This window comes from Rhinichthys klamathensis, unplaced genomic scaffold, assembly GCF_029890125.1.
Source record: "Rhinichthys klamathensis goyatoka isolate OS25496 unplaced genomic scaffold, OSU_Roscu_1.1 h1tg000059l_1, whole genome shotgun sequence".
NCBI lineage: Eukaryota > Metazoa > Chordata > Actinopteri > Cypriniformes > Leuciscidae > Rhinichthys > Rhinichthys klamathensis.
The window spans coordinates 210,773-226,555 of NW_026606604.1; the positions used below are offsets into that span (position 1 = coordinate 210,773).

General features: G+C 37.0%; 1 protein-coding gene across 1 annotated transcript in view; it reads right to left on the minus strand.

Annotated features, from left to right (window-relative positions):
* Positions 1-15,783, minus strand: part of cntnap2a (contactin associated protein 2a) — a gene marked incomplete at its 3' end in the record, with an annotated part of 380,680 nt that overhangs the window by 171,206 nt on the left and 193,691 nt on the right. The window contains exons 5-7 of the mRNA XM_056248806.1: positions 6,366-6,569; positions 5,155-5,339; positions 1,093-1,236 (exon numbers count right to left, since the gene is read on the minus strand). Of these exons, the coding sequence (XP_056104781.1) occupies positions 1,093-1,236; positions 5,155-5,339; positions 6,366-6,569 (533 nt within the window). The remainder of the gene's footprint in view (positions 1-1,092; positions 1,237-5,154; positions 5,340-6,365; positions 6,570-15,783) is intronic.

The window sequence follows — 15,783 nt, forward strand, 5'->3', positions numbered from 1 at the left end:
CCTTATTTCAAATATAGAGAACTTAATCAGTCTCATCACAATGAAATAGAAAAGTGCACTCAGCCTTTCACAGCGCTTCATAAGAGAACCTCCGCCCATGCGTTGTTTCATCAACCTTGAATATAATCCTTCAGACATGAATAATAATTCAGAGCCTGTCTATGGTGGACACATGTCAGAGAACTGTGCTATTTACACGCTATTAAAGGGATAGTTCAATCAAAAATGAAAATTATGTCATCATTTACTCATCATCATCTGTTTCCAAACCTGTATGACTTCTTTTCTTCTGTGGAACACAAAAGAAGATATTTTGGAAAATATCTCAGTGGTTTTTGTCCATAGGGTCCAATGACGTTCATTGATTTTTTGTGCAGAGAAAGAAAGTCATACAGGTTTGGATATTCCCATATTGGGGCGAGTAAACGATAACAATTTTTATTTTAGGTTTAATTTTTGCCTCCTAAAATACAGTACAAGCTTGATCGGTTTATTTGTCAAAATCTCTAGTACAAAAATATGTTAATCTAATTCAAATATTTTATTATTTACCATAATGCTTGACTGATGTTCTATGACATGATGTGCTGGTGTAACTGTACAGCAGAGATAAAATGTTATGTATCAGAAAAAAAGCATTGTGTCTCTTTATGTTTGTGGTTGCATTAATGAATCACAGAACACTGATATGCTTATCGGATATGATGTGCAATTATTGCATTCTTTGTAATATCACAGTCAGTGGAAATTAGATTATTATCAGTGCTGACAACAGTCATCAAATCCACATAGATGATTAACATTCCCATCAGCATGTTGTAACAAATTAAACGGAACCATACAGCAGAGATATGAGGTTTTTAATGCAAGCTCCATCAATATCACGTCTGAACCGCTATACATTCAGAAGTGTCAACCTTTCACAGCTCTTCATGGTCATACACCTCCACAAAAACCTCCAGGCAAAAACAATCCAAACATCCAAACATTAAATATGCACATACTGTCATAAACGAGAAAGTTATGCAATCAAAATCAAACTGATCAGTAAGATATGGTCCGTGGTGTTGATTGAAAGGGGAATCGACTCACAAAGCTGGAGGTGTCAAGTTTCTTTCTTCTGGCCAGGTCAGTGATGTTCTCTCCATTGTAGTTGATGCTCTCCATGCAGCCTTTGAAGTTTCTTCTACCTCCTGAGACTGGCTTCCCAGAATAAGGCATCCCTCCGAAAGTCAGCTGCATGGAGAAATCAGACAAAAAAACTTAGAGACATAAACCAGAAAAACTGTATCAAAGCATTTCAACCCACCAAGTTCAACACAACAATATATACAGAGTGTGGGGAAAGATGTGCCAGTGGTTAAGCCAAGTCACCTCCTTAACCACTAAACCATGCACAATTTGTTTTTGTTTTTATCACATTAGAAAATGTGTTTTTGGATGTAAGAGTCAATTTTGCACATCTCGGTTAAAAATGTATTTTATTTTTTTGTCAAAGCAAATTATTGCAGGTCTAAATAAATGGCATGCATGTTGGTGAAATGCCAGTGCAAAAAAATATGTAAATTATTCAGATAAAAATATGTATTTATTAATATTTACTTTAATAATGAATAATTATTTTTATATTTAGTTTTAAATTAAAATAGTTTAATTAGTAAATAATTTCCTTGCTGGTTTATGAAAATGTAATGTGCAGCAAAATAAGATTTTGTTAATGGGATTGTGCATTAGTAAATGCACTCCCCTCCCCCTCATTTACGTTTACATGTTATTTTGAAAAGTAAATCATTCCCAAATTCTCCAATGATACAAGTCCCCCCTTGACATGACACAGTTTACCCCTAATGTTTTGTCACTTCTTGATACTTTTTTTGGGAAAGATTCATACTTTGATGGCCCTATTTTCAAATTCGATTCATAATACATGTAAATTTCGTTGAAATATGATGGTGAAATATAATTAGGATTTAACTATTACCTCTCTTTCATTTCTACTTCCCTGGGAACAACAGAAGTACAAGTGGAACATCTTACCCCAATCTCCCCCTACTGTATGTCAAGACTGCATATGAGAAGAGGTGCAGTCATATAAACACATCCTGCTGTTTAAGCCACAACCAAAAAACATTTCACCTTGTGACAATGGAGTAAAATTATACATATTTTGTAAAACCAGATAATATCTAGCGATTGAAAGATGCTTAGTAAATACTATTATACATGCAGTTTCAAACAGAGTGCTAGTGCTTCAACACAATAGTCGATAAATGCAATTGTTTGTAAATGGAGCCTGCGCTCCAGCAGAAAACGACACACCGGTTTGGATCCATTCTTGGCTCAATTAATCAGACACTTTCACTTTAATTGGGGTCAATATGTCTCAGACCAACTGAGCTGTAACTAGCCCTATAGCATCCAATGGCAACAGGAGCGTCTGAGCTCAATTGAATAGATAAGGATTTGCTCTCACACCATATTCTTTACGTAGCTGAAAATTAATGTCTAATACATTCCTCTACAGTGCTTGTTAATGCGCGTCATTTCTGTTTGATAACAGTAATATCCTGCTACATATTATTAGTGTGGATTAATCCTGTGTGGAGAAGCGGATTCAGACGCTCTGTGCTGAAAAGAATAACAAGGGATAAAAATCCCACTGCAAACACAGTGAGAACCTCCCTGGGACAAAGTGTCTTGGTTTGACATCACGGCTTTGAGCTTGAGATCTCTGGATTTGGTGACGGCAGCAGTGTGACCGGAATAATACAGAATAAAACAGATAATTACAGAACAGTGCTTTCAGTTGTTTGCCTTCTGCGTCAAATTAAGACGCATTTAATTCTTTGCATTTGTAAATAAGAAAATAATTTTATAAATATATCTAGATTTTTATATATATATATTATGGAGCAACTAACCCCACCCTTACCCTAAACCTACCGACTTCTCATCAAACACGTAACAGGCTCTATGTAACAAGTGGCAAGTATAGTCAAAGATGCAAAAACTGACCCAAAAACAGTATAAACGCATTACAAACAACACGTGTTGTGTTCCAAGTCTTCTGAAGCCATACAATTACTTTATATGACTTTTATATTTTCATACTTTTAATCGATGAAAATGATCCAGGTCAGTGATATCTCATTCAAAAGATACACCCAAACTACACCCGATGCCATTTCACAATCAAAGCTGATGTAATGCTTCTTCTTAATGTGTGCAGAGGATCTGAGCTTGACGATGGATGGAGACGGTGATCGCTTTTGGGTCTGTTCCTCACACAAATCAATCGTTTGGTCTGAACACTTGTAATATTGTACTTTTGAACAAATTGTCGTATCTGCCTGATATATCCTGTGTTTTATACTATATAATACACAAATGGGTAGTTTTGTTCTGACCAAGCATCAATATGTGATGAGTTAGGAGTCAGACTGTGTTGGTTCTTGAATTCTATTCCATGTCTTCTGAAGCCATACAGTATTAACAAACTGGAACTTTGTTTAAGGAACAGACCAAAATTTAATTTTTCACTGTGAATCTTCTACTGTAGGTCTCAAATGAAATTTGATGTCAGACAAATCACGTCTGGCAAGATTTTTACTAAATAATGACTTACATTTCAGCCTGTTCCCGCACAAAGCTACTGTACCATATGACTTCAGAAGATCTATATAGTTCACAAGTCATATGGACAGCTTTTATGATAATTTATGGTGATTTTGTATCATTTTGGAGCTTGACAGCCCCAGTACCCATTTATTTTTCGTTCATAGGACCCTCTTGAAAATGAGATGATGCATCTCAAGAGGCTATCCTTTAATAAATTCAATACAATTCAATTCAATTTTTATTAGATGTCAAACACCATAGAGCAGTGTTTCCCAACTTCCCAACTGTTTTGTAGCTTTATACATGGTCAGATACGTGCATGTGTCATTATAATATTAACATTTTATAAAAATCAAGCTCAGATGGAGAGTTACGAGGCTTTTGACCAGCAAATGATAGATTTTTTTTTGCCCGTCAGTTGAATGGCCGCATCTGAGACAGTCAGTGCATTGTTACGTTTTCATCAACTTACAGGTCATAAAGGTTATTGTATCTATGTGGTCGCTGAGTTTTTCTTGTTGTTGAATGCATTTGGACAAAATCTCATGACATAAAAGATGAAGCGCTATGCATGTGTTAAAACAGTATATTGGCTACAACTAGACGGCAAATACCAGACTAAGACTCCGCTCTTTAAATATAAAAAAACATTAGCCTTTAAAGACGGTGTTTATTGAGTTATTCTGTACTTATTCAAACACTGTACTTATTCAAACATTAGTTCTTTATTTACCTTTATATTGCAAACAAGCAGAGATCTCCAAACTGTGCGGCACTTCATTCACCATAGCGGCAGGTGGAGTTACGAGGTTTGACTGACAGTTTAAGGAGCCAATGAAGTTACGAGGTTTAGTCACTATCTCTTTTATATGCTTTTCATTGGTTAAAAATTTGTAAAACCCACATACAGAGGTAAAGGATGACCAATAGCATTGATTTTTAAAAATAAAATAAAACAAAAATGACTACATATAGATACAAGTTTTCCGCCTGACAGCAACGCTTTTCTTGTAGCATTTAATTAATTTATTTTATTTTATTTTTTGGCATTTAATAATTTTCCATGACACACCTGACAGCCTGTCAAGGCACACAAGTGCACCACGGCACAGTGGTTGGTAAACACTGCCATAGAGGATAATCTTCAAAAATGAAGGAAGTCAAACAGGTTTGGAAAAACATCTTCAATATAGGTGCACTATACTTTTACCAGCAATACTGACTTGGTGAAAAACATGGTTATGTTGGTTTAAATAACAGAATAACACCAAACCAGCACTAAATAGCATAAACCAGCTTGGACGGCCATGGAAATTCATGATTTTTATCAGCAGGGAATTCTCACAATTTTGCCTGTTCTTTGTCACAGCATTCATGCGGTTTTATCTTTGTGAGATTCATCTTTTCCAAGGACAATTATCAACTTTAAAGACTTACCAGTTGTGGGGAGTAGCATTTTGAGCTAAGGCATCCCATAATGCACCTGCTTGTTAAATGAAGTTCAGAGCAATAAATCATTCACTTTCTCAGTCGTACCTCATAGTCCAGGTCAAGGTGGTCAAACTCCCCGTTGGTGCGGAAGTGCTGAGTATGCTGATCAAGGGTGAAATTGACATTTCTCCTGTAGCGCTCAATTACTACAGAATGCCAATGATGATCGTCCAGCAGACTGCCGCTGGTCACAGATGTATGGCCCAGGATGGAGCCGTACTGATTACTTCCTAGAGTTTATTAGACATGGGAGACGGTCATTAATATCAAACATACAATATCTTCACCTTCACTGCAGAATACTTATTGATAGGAGGAACCTGTCTTCACAGTGCATTTGAGATGTTTATGTCCTTATGATACACAAGATAATGGGTTTTGTGTTTTAGAGTCTATCAATATTTCTTTTCCCTCAGGCTAGGTTTTCCTGCAATGCAGGTCCATGGGATATTAAACATATAGTTCACGTAAAAATGAAAATTCTGTCATCATTTACTCACCCTCCAAACTGTACGACTTTCTTTATTCAGTGGAAAATTCAATGAAAGTCAGCGGGAACGAGTGTCGTTTTAGACCCCACTGACTTTCACTATATGGGCAAAAACATTCTTCAAAGAACTTTTTATGTTCTACAGAAGAAAGTACGCTATACCATTCAAAAGTTTAGGGTAATATTTGTTTGTTCATTTATATATGCTCACTAAGGATGCATTTATTTGATCAAAAATACAGTAATTGTGAAAACAATTTAAACTGCTTTTTAATTTCACGAGTTCACACTTACATACAATTAGAGGGAGTAAAGTTTAATGCGTATTTGGCATGCTATCCGGGGGGGAGGGCTCCGAGTTTGGAATTCGTGATGATCTTCCTGATGTTGTGCAGTGAAAATCTGCATGATGCAAGGATCCAATAATATGATGATTGGGTGCTTATAAAATATTTATTATAATTATCAATGTTGAAAACAGTTGTGCTGCTTGATGAATAGAACAGCATTTACTTGAAATATAAATATTTTGTAACATAATAAATGTCTTCCCTTTTAAAAAAGAAGCTTTTTGAATGGTTGTGTTAGTCATACAGTTTGGCAAATACATGAAGGTGAGTAAAGATTATTATTTAAATAATCAATGAGGATCAAACAATCAATGAAAGACCACAGTCAATAAATAAGCTAAAGACATAATGATATACTTACAGTAGCACGATAATGACATAATTCGCACCAAGGCACACACACATATCAGTTTTACCGAGGTTTATCTGCAGCAGGAGCCGGCCTCTCCTCAACTCCAGTGTGATGTAGTCCCCCTGTTGGCCCTCTCCGTGCAGAATCACCCCTTCGCTCTCTGATGCTTTAAACTTCAGGGCTATCACGTCCTTCAAAATCTTCATCTTCTTCATTTTGAAGCGGTAAGAGATCACCCCCTGCCCGTCAAAATTAATCACATCAGCCCCTGTTGACAGGAGGAAGAAAGACAGGAGAAGGAAAGGAGATTAGCACCACTGAGGTGACTGGATGTCATGCCCATTTTTGGCTAAATGATCGGTTGAGTGACTGTTCTATAGATTGCTTGGGCGAAAGCATGGTGAAATTCACAGATAAACTGCGGCTGGGATCAGGTGATAAACTACAGTGAGGAGGCAGAAAATTGCAGCTGGCTATTACCTGCTGACAAAGCCTTTCTGCTTATTGCGCAGTGGAGGAGGATTTTTGATCCCTGTCATGGCTCGGAATGATGCATACCGGAAGTTATGAATGTAGATTCCCTTTGCTGCGTCTCTCGCTCGGTCTCTTGGTTTCATCTCCTACACTGACACCACATAACCTTTGTATATATTGCACAAGCTCACAGTTCCTGATGGCACTTGATTGCTTTGCAGACTGTCTTTATATCATTCGGAAGCCGTGTAAAATTATGAGCAGGTAATTATGGAAAGATCTCTACAGCAAACTGGAAAAACGAAAATACAGACGTGATCGTGTTCCCTTCCACCAGTAAGATTGAAGTGGCGTGTTTATTCTCAAGCTTTATTGAGAGATTGATTGGGTTTGATCTGAGCTTAATTAAAATGTAAATGATGGTGTTGATTTTGCGGTAGGGTTGTGAATGCATTAACTTTGGACTAAAAAGGTTTGGTACGTCAGCAATAAAAAGGAAATTACTACTTTCATTAGAACCCCCCCCCCCCCCCCCCATGTCTTCATGAGAAATGCAATCTGCTGCCATATATGCACAGTTATGTAAAAATAGTTTAGTGTGTGTAAAAATAAATACACATTCATAATTATATAAATTACATTTAAAAATATATAAAAATAAACAGTTATTTTTAAATACAGTGATGTTTCACAATATTACTGTTTCAAATAAATGCAACAAACTCAAAAATGTTTTACCAACCCCAACATTTTAAACAGTAAAGTATACATATCATAATTAATACACACACACACACATACAAAGCGCATATATTATTTTTTATATTTATTTTTAAATTCCTTGTGGTTAAGCTTACACCATATAAATTATACATTTAATAAATAATCATATAAATAAATAAATAAAACATTTTAACAGAAAAGACAGAATTCTATTCTGTTTCGGGTCTACAGTAAGTGTTTTTTTTCCCCCCAAGTCAGTCAGCGAGTACGATATTTCTTTCCACGATTAAATGGATCGTTCATGCCTTGTATGCATTCCTGAGGCATGTAAAATCAATGTGCATTTATCGGCTTCCATTAGCAGTGGAAATTACAAAATGACGCAACAACTGTAATTGTTCTACATGGAAAAAGCGCGAGAAAATATGCATTCTGTGTAATCTGTCATGTGCATAACAACCAGGGGATGCCTGTAGTATATAGTGTCTACTGTGATCTTGTGAGTGTGTGTGTGTGTGTGTGTGTGTGTGTGTGTGTGTGGCTGTGGGTGTGTGTCTAGAGTATCTGCATGTGGCATTAATTCAATTCTCTCCATGCACCCTGCTGGGGACTGATTACTACACTAATGCATGAGTATGTGTACTGTGTCTGGCCAGTTGCTCTACCACTCCTCTTGTCTCTCTCTCTCTTTCTCTCTCCATTGCCAATCCCCTTCACCTCCATCACGAATGCATTCATCCGTTCTCGCCCGATCAACAAGGTCACAGCACTGCATTCATTCTCATTCTGTGCTTCATCTCCACTGCAGGACTTGCTTATCTTACTCCCATTCTTTCCCACTATGCTTTCTGAGAAGGGCTATCTCTATTCCTTTACTGCACATCTTATTTATTTTCACGCAACAGTCAGTGCATTTCCGTGTCTGAAGAGAAACTGAGTGGTGGAAAAAGTGTTTTTGTACATATTAATATGTCCCTGTGGGAAAATTGTTTTGGACACATGGTAACTAGTCATTAGCTCATTTGCTGGTTTGAGATTGTCATTACTTGGTTCAAGCTTATCAGTGTTAAAATGGTTAAAGAGAGTCATTAGCTGGTTCAAGGTGGTCATTAGCTGGTTTAAGATGGTCCTTAGCTGTTTCAAGCTGGTTATAGCTGGTTTAAGATGGTCATTAGCTGGTTCAAGATGGGCATTAGCTGGTTCAAGATGGTCATTAGCTGGTTTAAGATGGTCATTAGATGGTGCAAGCTGGTTATTAGCTGGTTCAAGATGGTCATTAGCTGGTTCAAGCTGGTTATTAGCTGGTTTAAGATGGTCATTAGCTGGTTCAAGCTGGTTATTAGCTGGTTTAAGATGGTAATTAGCTGGTTCAAGATGGTTATTAGCTGGTTTAAGATGGTCATTAGCTGGTTCAAGATGGTCATTAGCTGGTTCAAGCTGGTCATTAGTTGGTTTAAGATGGTCATTAGTTGGTTTAAGATGGTCATTAGTTGGTTTAAGATGGTCATTACCTGGTTTAAGATGGTCATTAGTTGGTTTAAGATGGTCATTACCTGGTTTTAGCTGGTCATTACCTTCTGTAAGCTGGTTTAAAATGGTAATTAGCTGGTTAAGGTCATTAGCTGGTTTAAACTGGTCATTAGCCATTCACACTGGTCATTAGCTGTTGTAAGCAGGTTTAAAGTGGTCATTAGCTGGTTTAACCTGGTCATTAGCTGTTCAAGCTGGTCATTACTCTCTGTAAGCTAGTTTAAACTGGTCATTAGCTGTCCACACTGGTCATTATCTGTTCACACTGGTCATTAGCTGTTCACACTGGTCATTAGCTGGTGTAAGCAGGTTTAAGGTGGTCATTAGCTGGTTTAACCTGGTCATTAGCTGCTCAAGCTGGTCATTAGATGGCATAAGCAGGCTTTGGATGGCCATGAGCTGGTTCAAGCTGATCATCACCTATAGTGTGAGCTGGTTTAAGATGGTTATTGGCTGGTTTAAACTTGTCATTACCTACTGTAAGCTGGTTTAAGTTTGATTCAAACTGGTTATTACCTGTGAGCTTAATATGGTCATTAGCTAATTCAAGCTTGTCACCAAAATTGGTTTGGTCATTAACTTGTGTATGCTGGTCAATATTTGCTGTAAACTAGTGATTACCAGGTTCAAGCTAGTCACTAACTGGCGATTAGCTGGTTGCTAGTTTGTTATAGGCAAGGTTGTCAATTTAATAAGTTAACGTGATTATTATTAGTAGCATCAGTAAGTATTAGTCTTTGATTTTGTTATCTTAACTCAAGATGTAAAACGTTGAAAAACAGCAAGATGTCACAATATAGCATCAAAGATGTGAATTGACTGTATGACAGTCCTTGTTGCAGGTCCCACAGGTCAACTTGAGCCAGCTAATGATCAGTTTATACCAGTAAGAAGAATGTTCCAAATTTACATCTACCAGTTTAATCTAGATTTTCCAGCAGGGTGAGAATACTGTGTATTTATGCCTCCCTATGCTCTCATAAACAACCATTTGGAGATGGCGGCAAATATTTATCGGCATCAGTGATCACCTGCATGAGATGACTTAGGAATATGAGCAGTTTCACCAGCAGGAAAATCAGTGCAGCCAAACCCCCCTCGGCTCCTCACGAGCAAGAAAACAGTTTGAGGAATGATACGCATCTAAAGATACCAGGCTTCATTCATACTTGTCATAAACACAAACATTCAGAAGAGCCAGGCGTCAGATTTATTTACACAATCATTATTTCAATGGCAGTATAAAACAGAAAAATGTTTACTATGCTGCAGTTTAATCAATCTCAAGGATTTTATTGTTATCTTGTCCGCAAATAAAAAAATAAAAAAAGTGAGAAGTTTGAGAATCATGATTTAAAAAAAAAAAATCATTAGATGGTTCTTCTGGTCTGGGGTGAAATGACAGATGATTACACCACTGTAATGAGAGAACTGAGTGTGATACGTCTCAACCCAATTTATGGGGGTGTTAATTGAAATTTGTTATCAAGATCAATTTGGCAGCACTTAATATAATGAAAGTGATGAATTTGTCAAGGCTACACTCTATTTCAGAAAACAGAGCATGTTGATGTAATTTTTCTCTTTGCTAATGAAATTACAATATAATAAAAGGCTAGATTGAAATAAAAAAATGAAAAAAGAATACCAATGAAGCAAGTGGAATGACTAATGCCATTAATTCACAAACGTGACCTACAGGGGGCGCTTACCCTGTGAGCCACATTTAAATTTCAGGATGTTTTTGAGCTCATAGAGACAGCAGCTCCAAAAACATTAGCTCATCTGGAAAGCATTGCTGTTTAAATCCATGATTTGCAATGACTGATACCTTTCAAACAAATGAAAATCCAGCAAAGCTGTCTCTGTAAGATGAAAGCTTATCCTGTAACCACAACTTCAGTGCAAAGACAGGACAAATATGTAGCATACATTTTGTGTTCAGTAAGTACATTGTTTGTTTTTTACATCTTGTTGGTTTTGTGAAGTTGCACCAGATACCATGTGCAGATAACATGTGCGGTCCAAAGTTAACACAATGCCGAATGCAAAAAAAAAAAAAAAAAAAAAAACTCATTGTCAAAGGGACACAAATACATTCTAAATTAATTAAATTATTATTAAATTAAAATAAACAAATTATTTTACATAATTTAATTTGAATACTCTGTTTATTGAGATACAACAACTTATGCCAGTATAATAAAACAATATCATACATTAAAAAGTTAGATCTCTTTACATAAAAAAAAAAAAAAAAAAAAAAAAAAAAACACAGGCACAGATCAATTAAGATAGCTACACATTGAGAAGAGTTGGAAATAATCATGCAAGAGAAGCATATCATGATATGAGAGGGGGTAATTTAAGAAAAATAGTAAATGATTAAATGACTAATGATTTAGTAATAACATGCGAGTGAAAATAGGTTGAGAATCAAGTTGTCTTATTTCTTTCTACCTCATTCATTATATTACTAAAGTCAGAATTTGAAATAAAGGATATAAAGGGTTACCAAATAGTCTTAAAAAAAAGACAATTTACCTTTCAAAATATATGTAATCTTTTCCATCGACAAACAAAAGGGCATATTATTGATCCACTGTAAAATAGGTGGCTTTTCCACTTTCTTCCAATACATAGCATTAAACGCTTTGATTGAAGTATACACGTCAATGAATCTACGAGTGCTGCTACAATATACCATATTCTCAGGAAAAATCCCCAAAATAAAAATTTCTGGTCTCATTGGGAGATTGACAGATACCATCTGAGAAATTAGTAAAATTACCTCTTTCCAAAACTCCTGTACCTTAGGACAATTCCACATGCAGTGCAACAGTGTGCCTTTATCAGTTGAGCATTTAATGCATGTCTGGAAAATTCTGATTAATTTTATTTAACCTAACTGGAGTAAAATATGTTCTCATAATCCAGTTGTACTGTATTAATTAGAGATTTAATAGTTTGCGATTGAGCATTCATACATATATTTTCCCATATATCTAAGGAAATCTTCTCTCGAGAAGAACAATTTGGATTCTGAAGATTCTTTAGAGTATGACTCTAACAATTTATAAAACATTGGTATTAAGCCTTTAGATTGGGAAGACTTTGATAGTCTTCACAAAAGAAGTCTTAGGGTGCTTTCACACCTAGATCGATTTGTTTTGTTCCGGAACAGATCCGAAACAGAATACTTTGTTCCGAATCAATTTAATAGTCACTCTGTTCACACCACACTGTTGTAAAGCGGTCCAAATCGCGCACCCTTCCAGGGCTTTCCTTACGCCATTACGTCACTACCTCATGCGTTCAGGTCGCGCATTCCATTGTGGGACATCGCCATGACAACAATAGCCGAATTGTTGACACAAAACGAATCGCGGGTTGACTTGGTGCTACGAAGAGGTGAAATGCTTCATAGATATTTGGTCGGAAGAACACATCTCCCGGATGTTGGACACTACACACAAGAACACCGAAGTGTACAAGAAGATCAGCTATAAAATGAAAGAGAGGGGTTATGAACGGTCCTTCGAGCAGTGCCGCGCAAAGGCGAAAAAACTCCGACAGCAGCAGTACATAAAGGTACGAGACCACCTTGCCAAAAGTTGATTTGTTCCGGTTCGTGGGTCGGTTGTGTTCTCACTACAAACAAACCGCTCCAGGGTTCGTATGGAATCGAGCCGAGACCACCTCTTCTAGTCGGTCTCGGCTCGGCTCTGACCAAACGAACCGGGCCAAAAGGGAAACGCCCCTTTGTTTCGGAACAACGTCTCCAATCGATCCAGGTGTGAAAGCACCCTTAGTGTCACACCTCAGCGGACTACACTTCCCAGCATCCCTCATGTTCACCACCTGCACACCATCGGCCATCACCTGATCACCTGCGTGTCATTATTCACCATGGACACTAATGTTCCTCACAGCTGTCTGTCATTGTCTCGTCATCACCTTTTGTATTTAGTTCCCTTCTGTTCAGTCAGTCTTGGTCCGTTCTCATTAATGTTTACGTTGTATTTGGTGTGTGTGAGTCTTCAAAGAAAATAGTATAAAGTATGCTGCCCAATAATAACACTGTAAGTTAGGAAATTGGAGACCACCTTTATTGTACGGTAAATATAACAATGACAGTCAAACACGCACTCACATTTATTGTTCCAGATGAAATCAGAGAATAGTTTCCGAAGCAACGTAAAAAAGGAGGATGGAGGACACTGAGGAATATTTTGAATATTTTATTATTTTAGGTAATACCGTCATTTTTATTGCATTAATATGTCCAATTAACGATATTGGTAGACTTCTCCATCTGTCTATGAATTTGGAGATGTCATTTAAAAGGGGTTGGTAATTTACCGAAGATATATAATCTATATTAGCTGTGATTTTAATTCCTAAATAAGTGAAGGAGTCTACTACCTTAAAATGATCAAGAGCTGATAGTTGACACTCATCCTTATTCAATAAAAGAATACAAGATTTAGATTGATTGACTTTATAGCCAGAGAAGTTACCAAAAGTTGAAAAAAGTTTTATTAGGGAAGGGATGGAGTGAGCCAAATCTGTTAGGTATAATATGACATCGTCTGCGTATAAAGAAACACTTGTATCTGCGGTATTTAATCTGATGCCCTGTATGTTACCATGAGACCTTACTGCTATGGCAAATGGCTCGATTGCTAAGACAAAATAAAAGAGGTGATAGGGGGCACCCTTGACGAGTGCCCGTTTGAATATTAAATGTCCTGGAAACTATACTATTAGTAAGTACTTCAGCCATAGGACGCGTGTAAAGTATCTCAATCCATTTATAAAAAAAATCCCCAAACCCAAATCTTTTCAGGACCTCAAATAGATAGGGCCATTCCACCGAAGGCCTTTTCAGCGTCCAGAGATAGAATGGCCATATCAGAAGCTTCCTTTTTAAGATATAAAATGTTAAGCAAAGTTCTAACATTATGAAGACCTTCCCAACCCTTAATAAATCCGTTTTGGTCTCGATATATTATATCGGGTAAAAGGGCCTCTAACCTCCTTGCCAGAATTTTACTTAATATTTTACATTATTTCAATAATTATAATAATATTAACTTTTTTTAGATGGCATCATAGTAGGGCTGGGCGATAAAACGCTAACGATAATCATCACGATATATTTTTCCTCTATATCGAATACTTAGCGAATTTTTGTTATAATTTTATAATGTTAAAACACTATGCAAATAAATGCTGCGCATACTTGTTGCAGACTGTCGCACTGGTGGTGACCATAACTGATAAGCGCTGGCATTTCTGTTGCGTATGAGAAACATTAAATGGCAAAAGCGCCAAAAGCGGAACGAAACAGAGGTGCTCCTTTAAACCATGCGCCACACGGAACATTTAACACACCGCAGCGTGAGCTTAGAGCGAAAGCATTTACTCGCTGAGAACGCTGACCAACTCAATCATGCGACCAGTAAACACTGCTGTGAGATCCATAGAGAAGCATTTGAGTTCGGTGCTCTCCCATACAAACCACAAATCAAATCCCTCGGGATTTAAACTAGTTGAAAGCCCGATGAAACAGCGCAGACTTTCTCAACAATACTGATGCGGAAAACAGGAGAAACCCTGAGCCAAAACGATAGAAAGCTTTTCAATCGATGTTGCCAACATTTACCATGATTTACTCTAGTAACATTAACTGAGACCATGGAATTGTGGCAGAAATGTGGGATATTTTCTTATAGATTTTTCTTCTATTATTAATGTAGACATTGAAGGAGTAACGTAATATAATTCCAGTATTTTTTTGTTTTTAAGCTATAGCAGTTTTTGTGCATTTGTATTTATGTCTTTAGGCTACTGTTTTTCATAACAAATACCCTACGTCACAATTCGGTACGAGTCTGGTACATTTACTTGTCCGACCCCCTGTGTTCTCCCAAATAACCCATCATGGGAAGTGTGGCAAGCAGGACGAGGCCGAAGGCCGTGAGAATCTCAAGGATGCATAAAAGGAGGAGCAACGACAGTGAAGGACGAGAGAGGACCAGGCCTGGCCTATTTTGTGTTATGTTTTGTTTATGTTTGAGCGGAAGTCGTCTGTGAGGGGCTGCCACTTTTACTTTTGTTGTGTTAAATAAATAACACTGCGTTTTGGACCCTGGTAACAACTGCCCTGATTGACATAATAACAAGTGAAGTGAAACTACATATTAAAAGGATAAAGTATTGAAGACATAGGGTTGTCAAACTCAGTTCCTGGAGGGCCACTAGCAGAGTTCAGCTCCAATCCTAAATAAAAACACACCTGATCCAGCTAATCAAGTTCTTCAGGATTACTAGAAACTTCCAGGCAGGTGTTTTGTAACTGACTGAAGATACATTCTACAAGACAGTTTGACTCATGTTCAATCCACATGTATTTGTACAGCGCTTTTCACAATACATAGTTTCCACATTAGAATTTAGAGTGATCTGTTATCAGAGGTAGCTCTCTAAGTTAAATATACATATACAAATCACAGTTTGCAAAAAAATATAATTTAAACAATGTAATAATTTAAGGCAGAAACAATGAGCTCATTGAAGTAATACATAATTGTTTGTTAACAAATAATTATGATATATATAAAATTGTAGCATTAGTGCATGTTGATTCAGAGTTTGCTTCATCTGTACTGAAGTCCTTGCATGAAGTCCTCATGTGACCTAGACTGCTGTTTGTCTCAATTTATATATAGCCATAAACATCACGTTGGGAG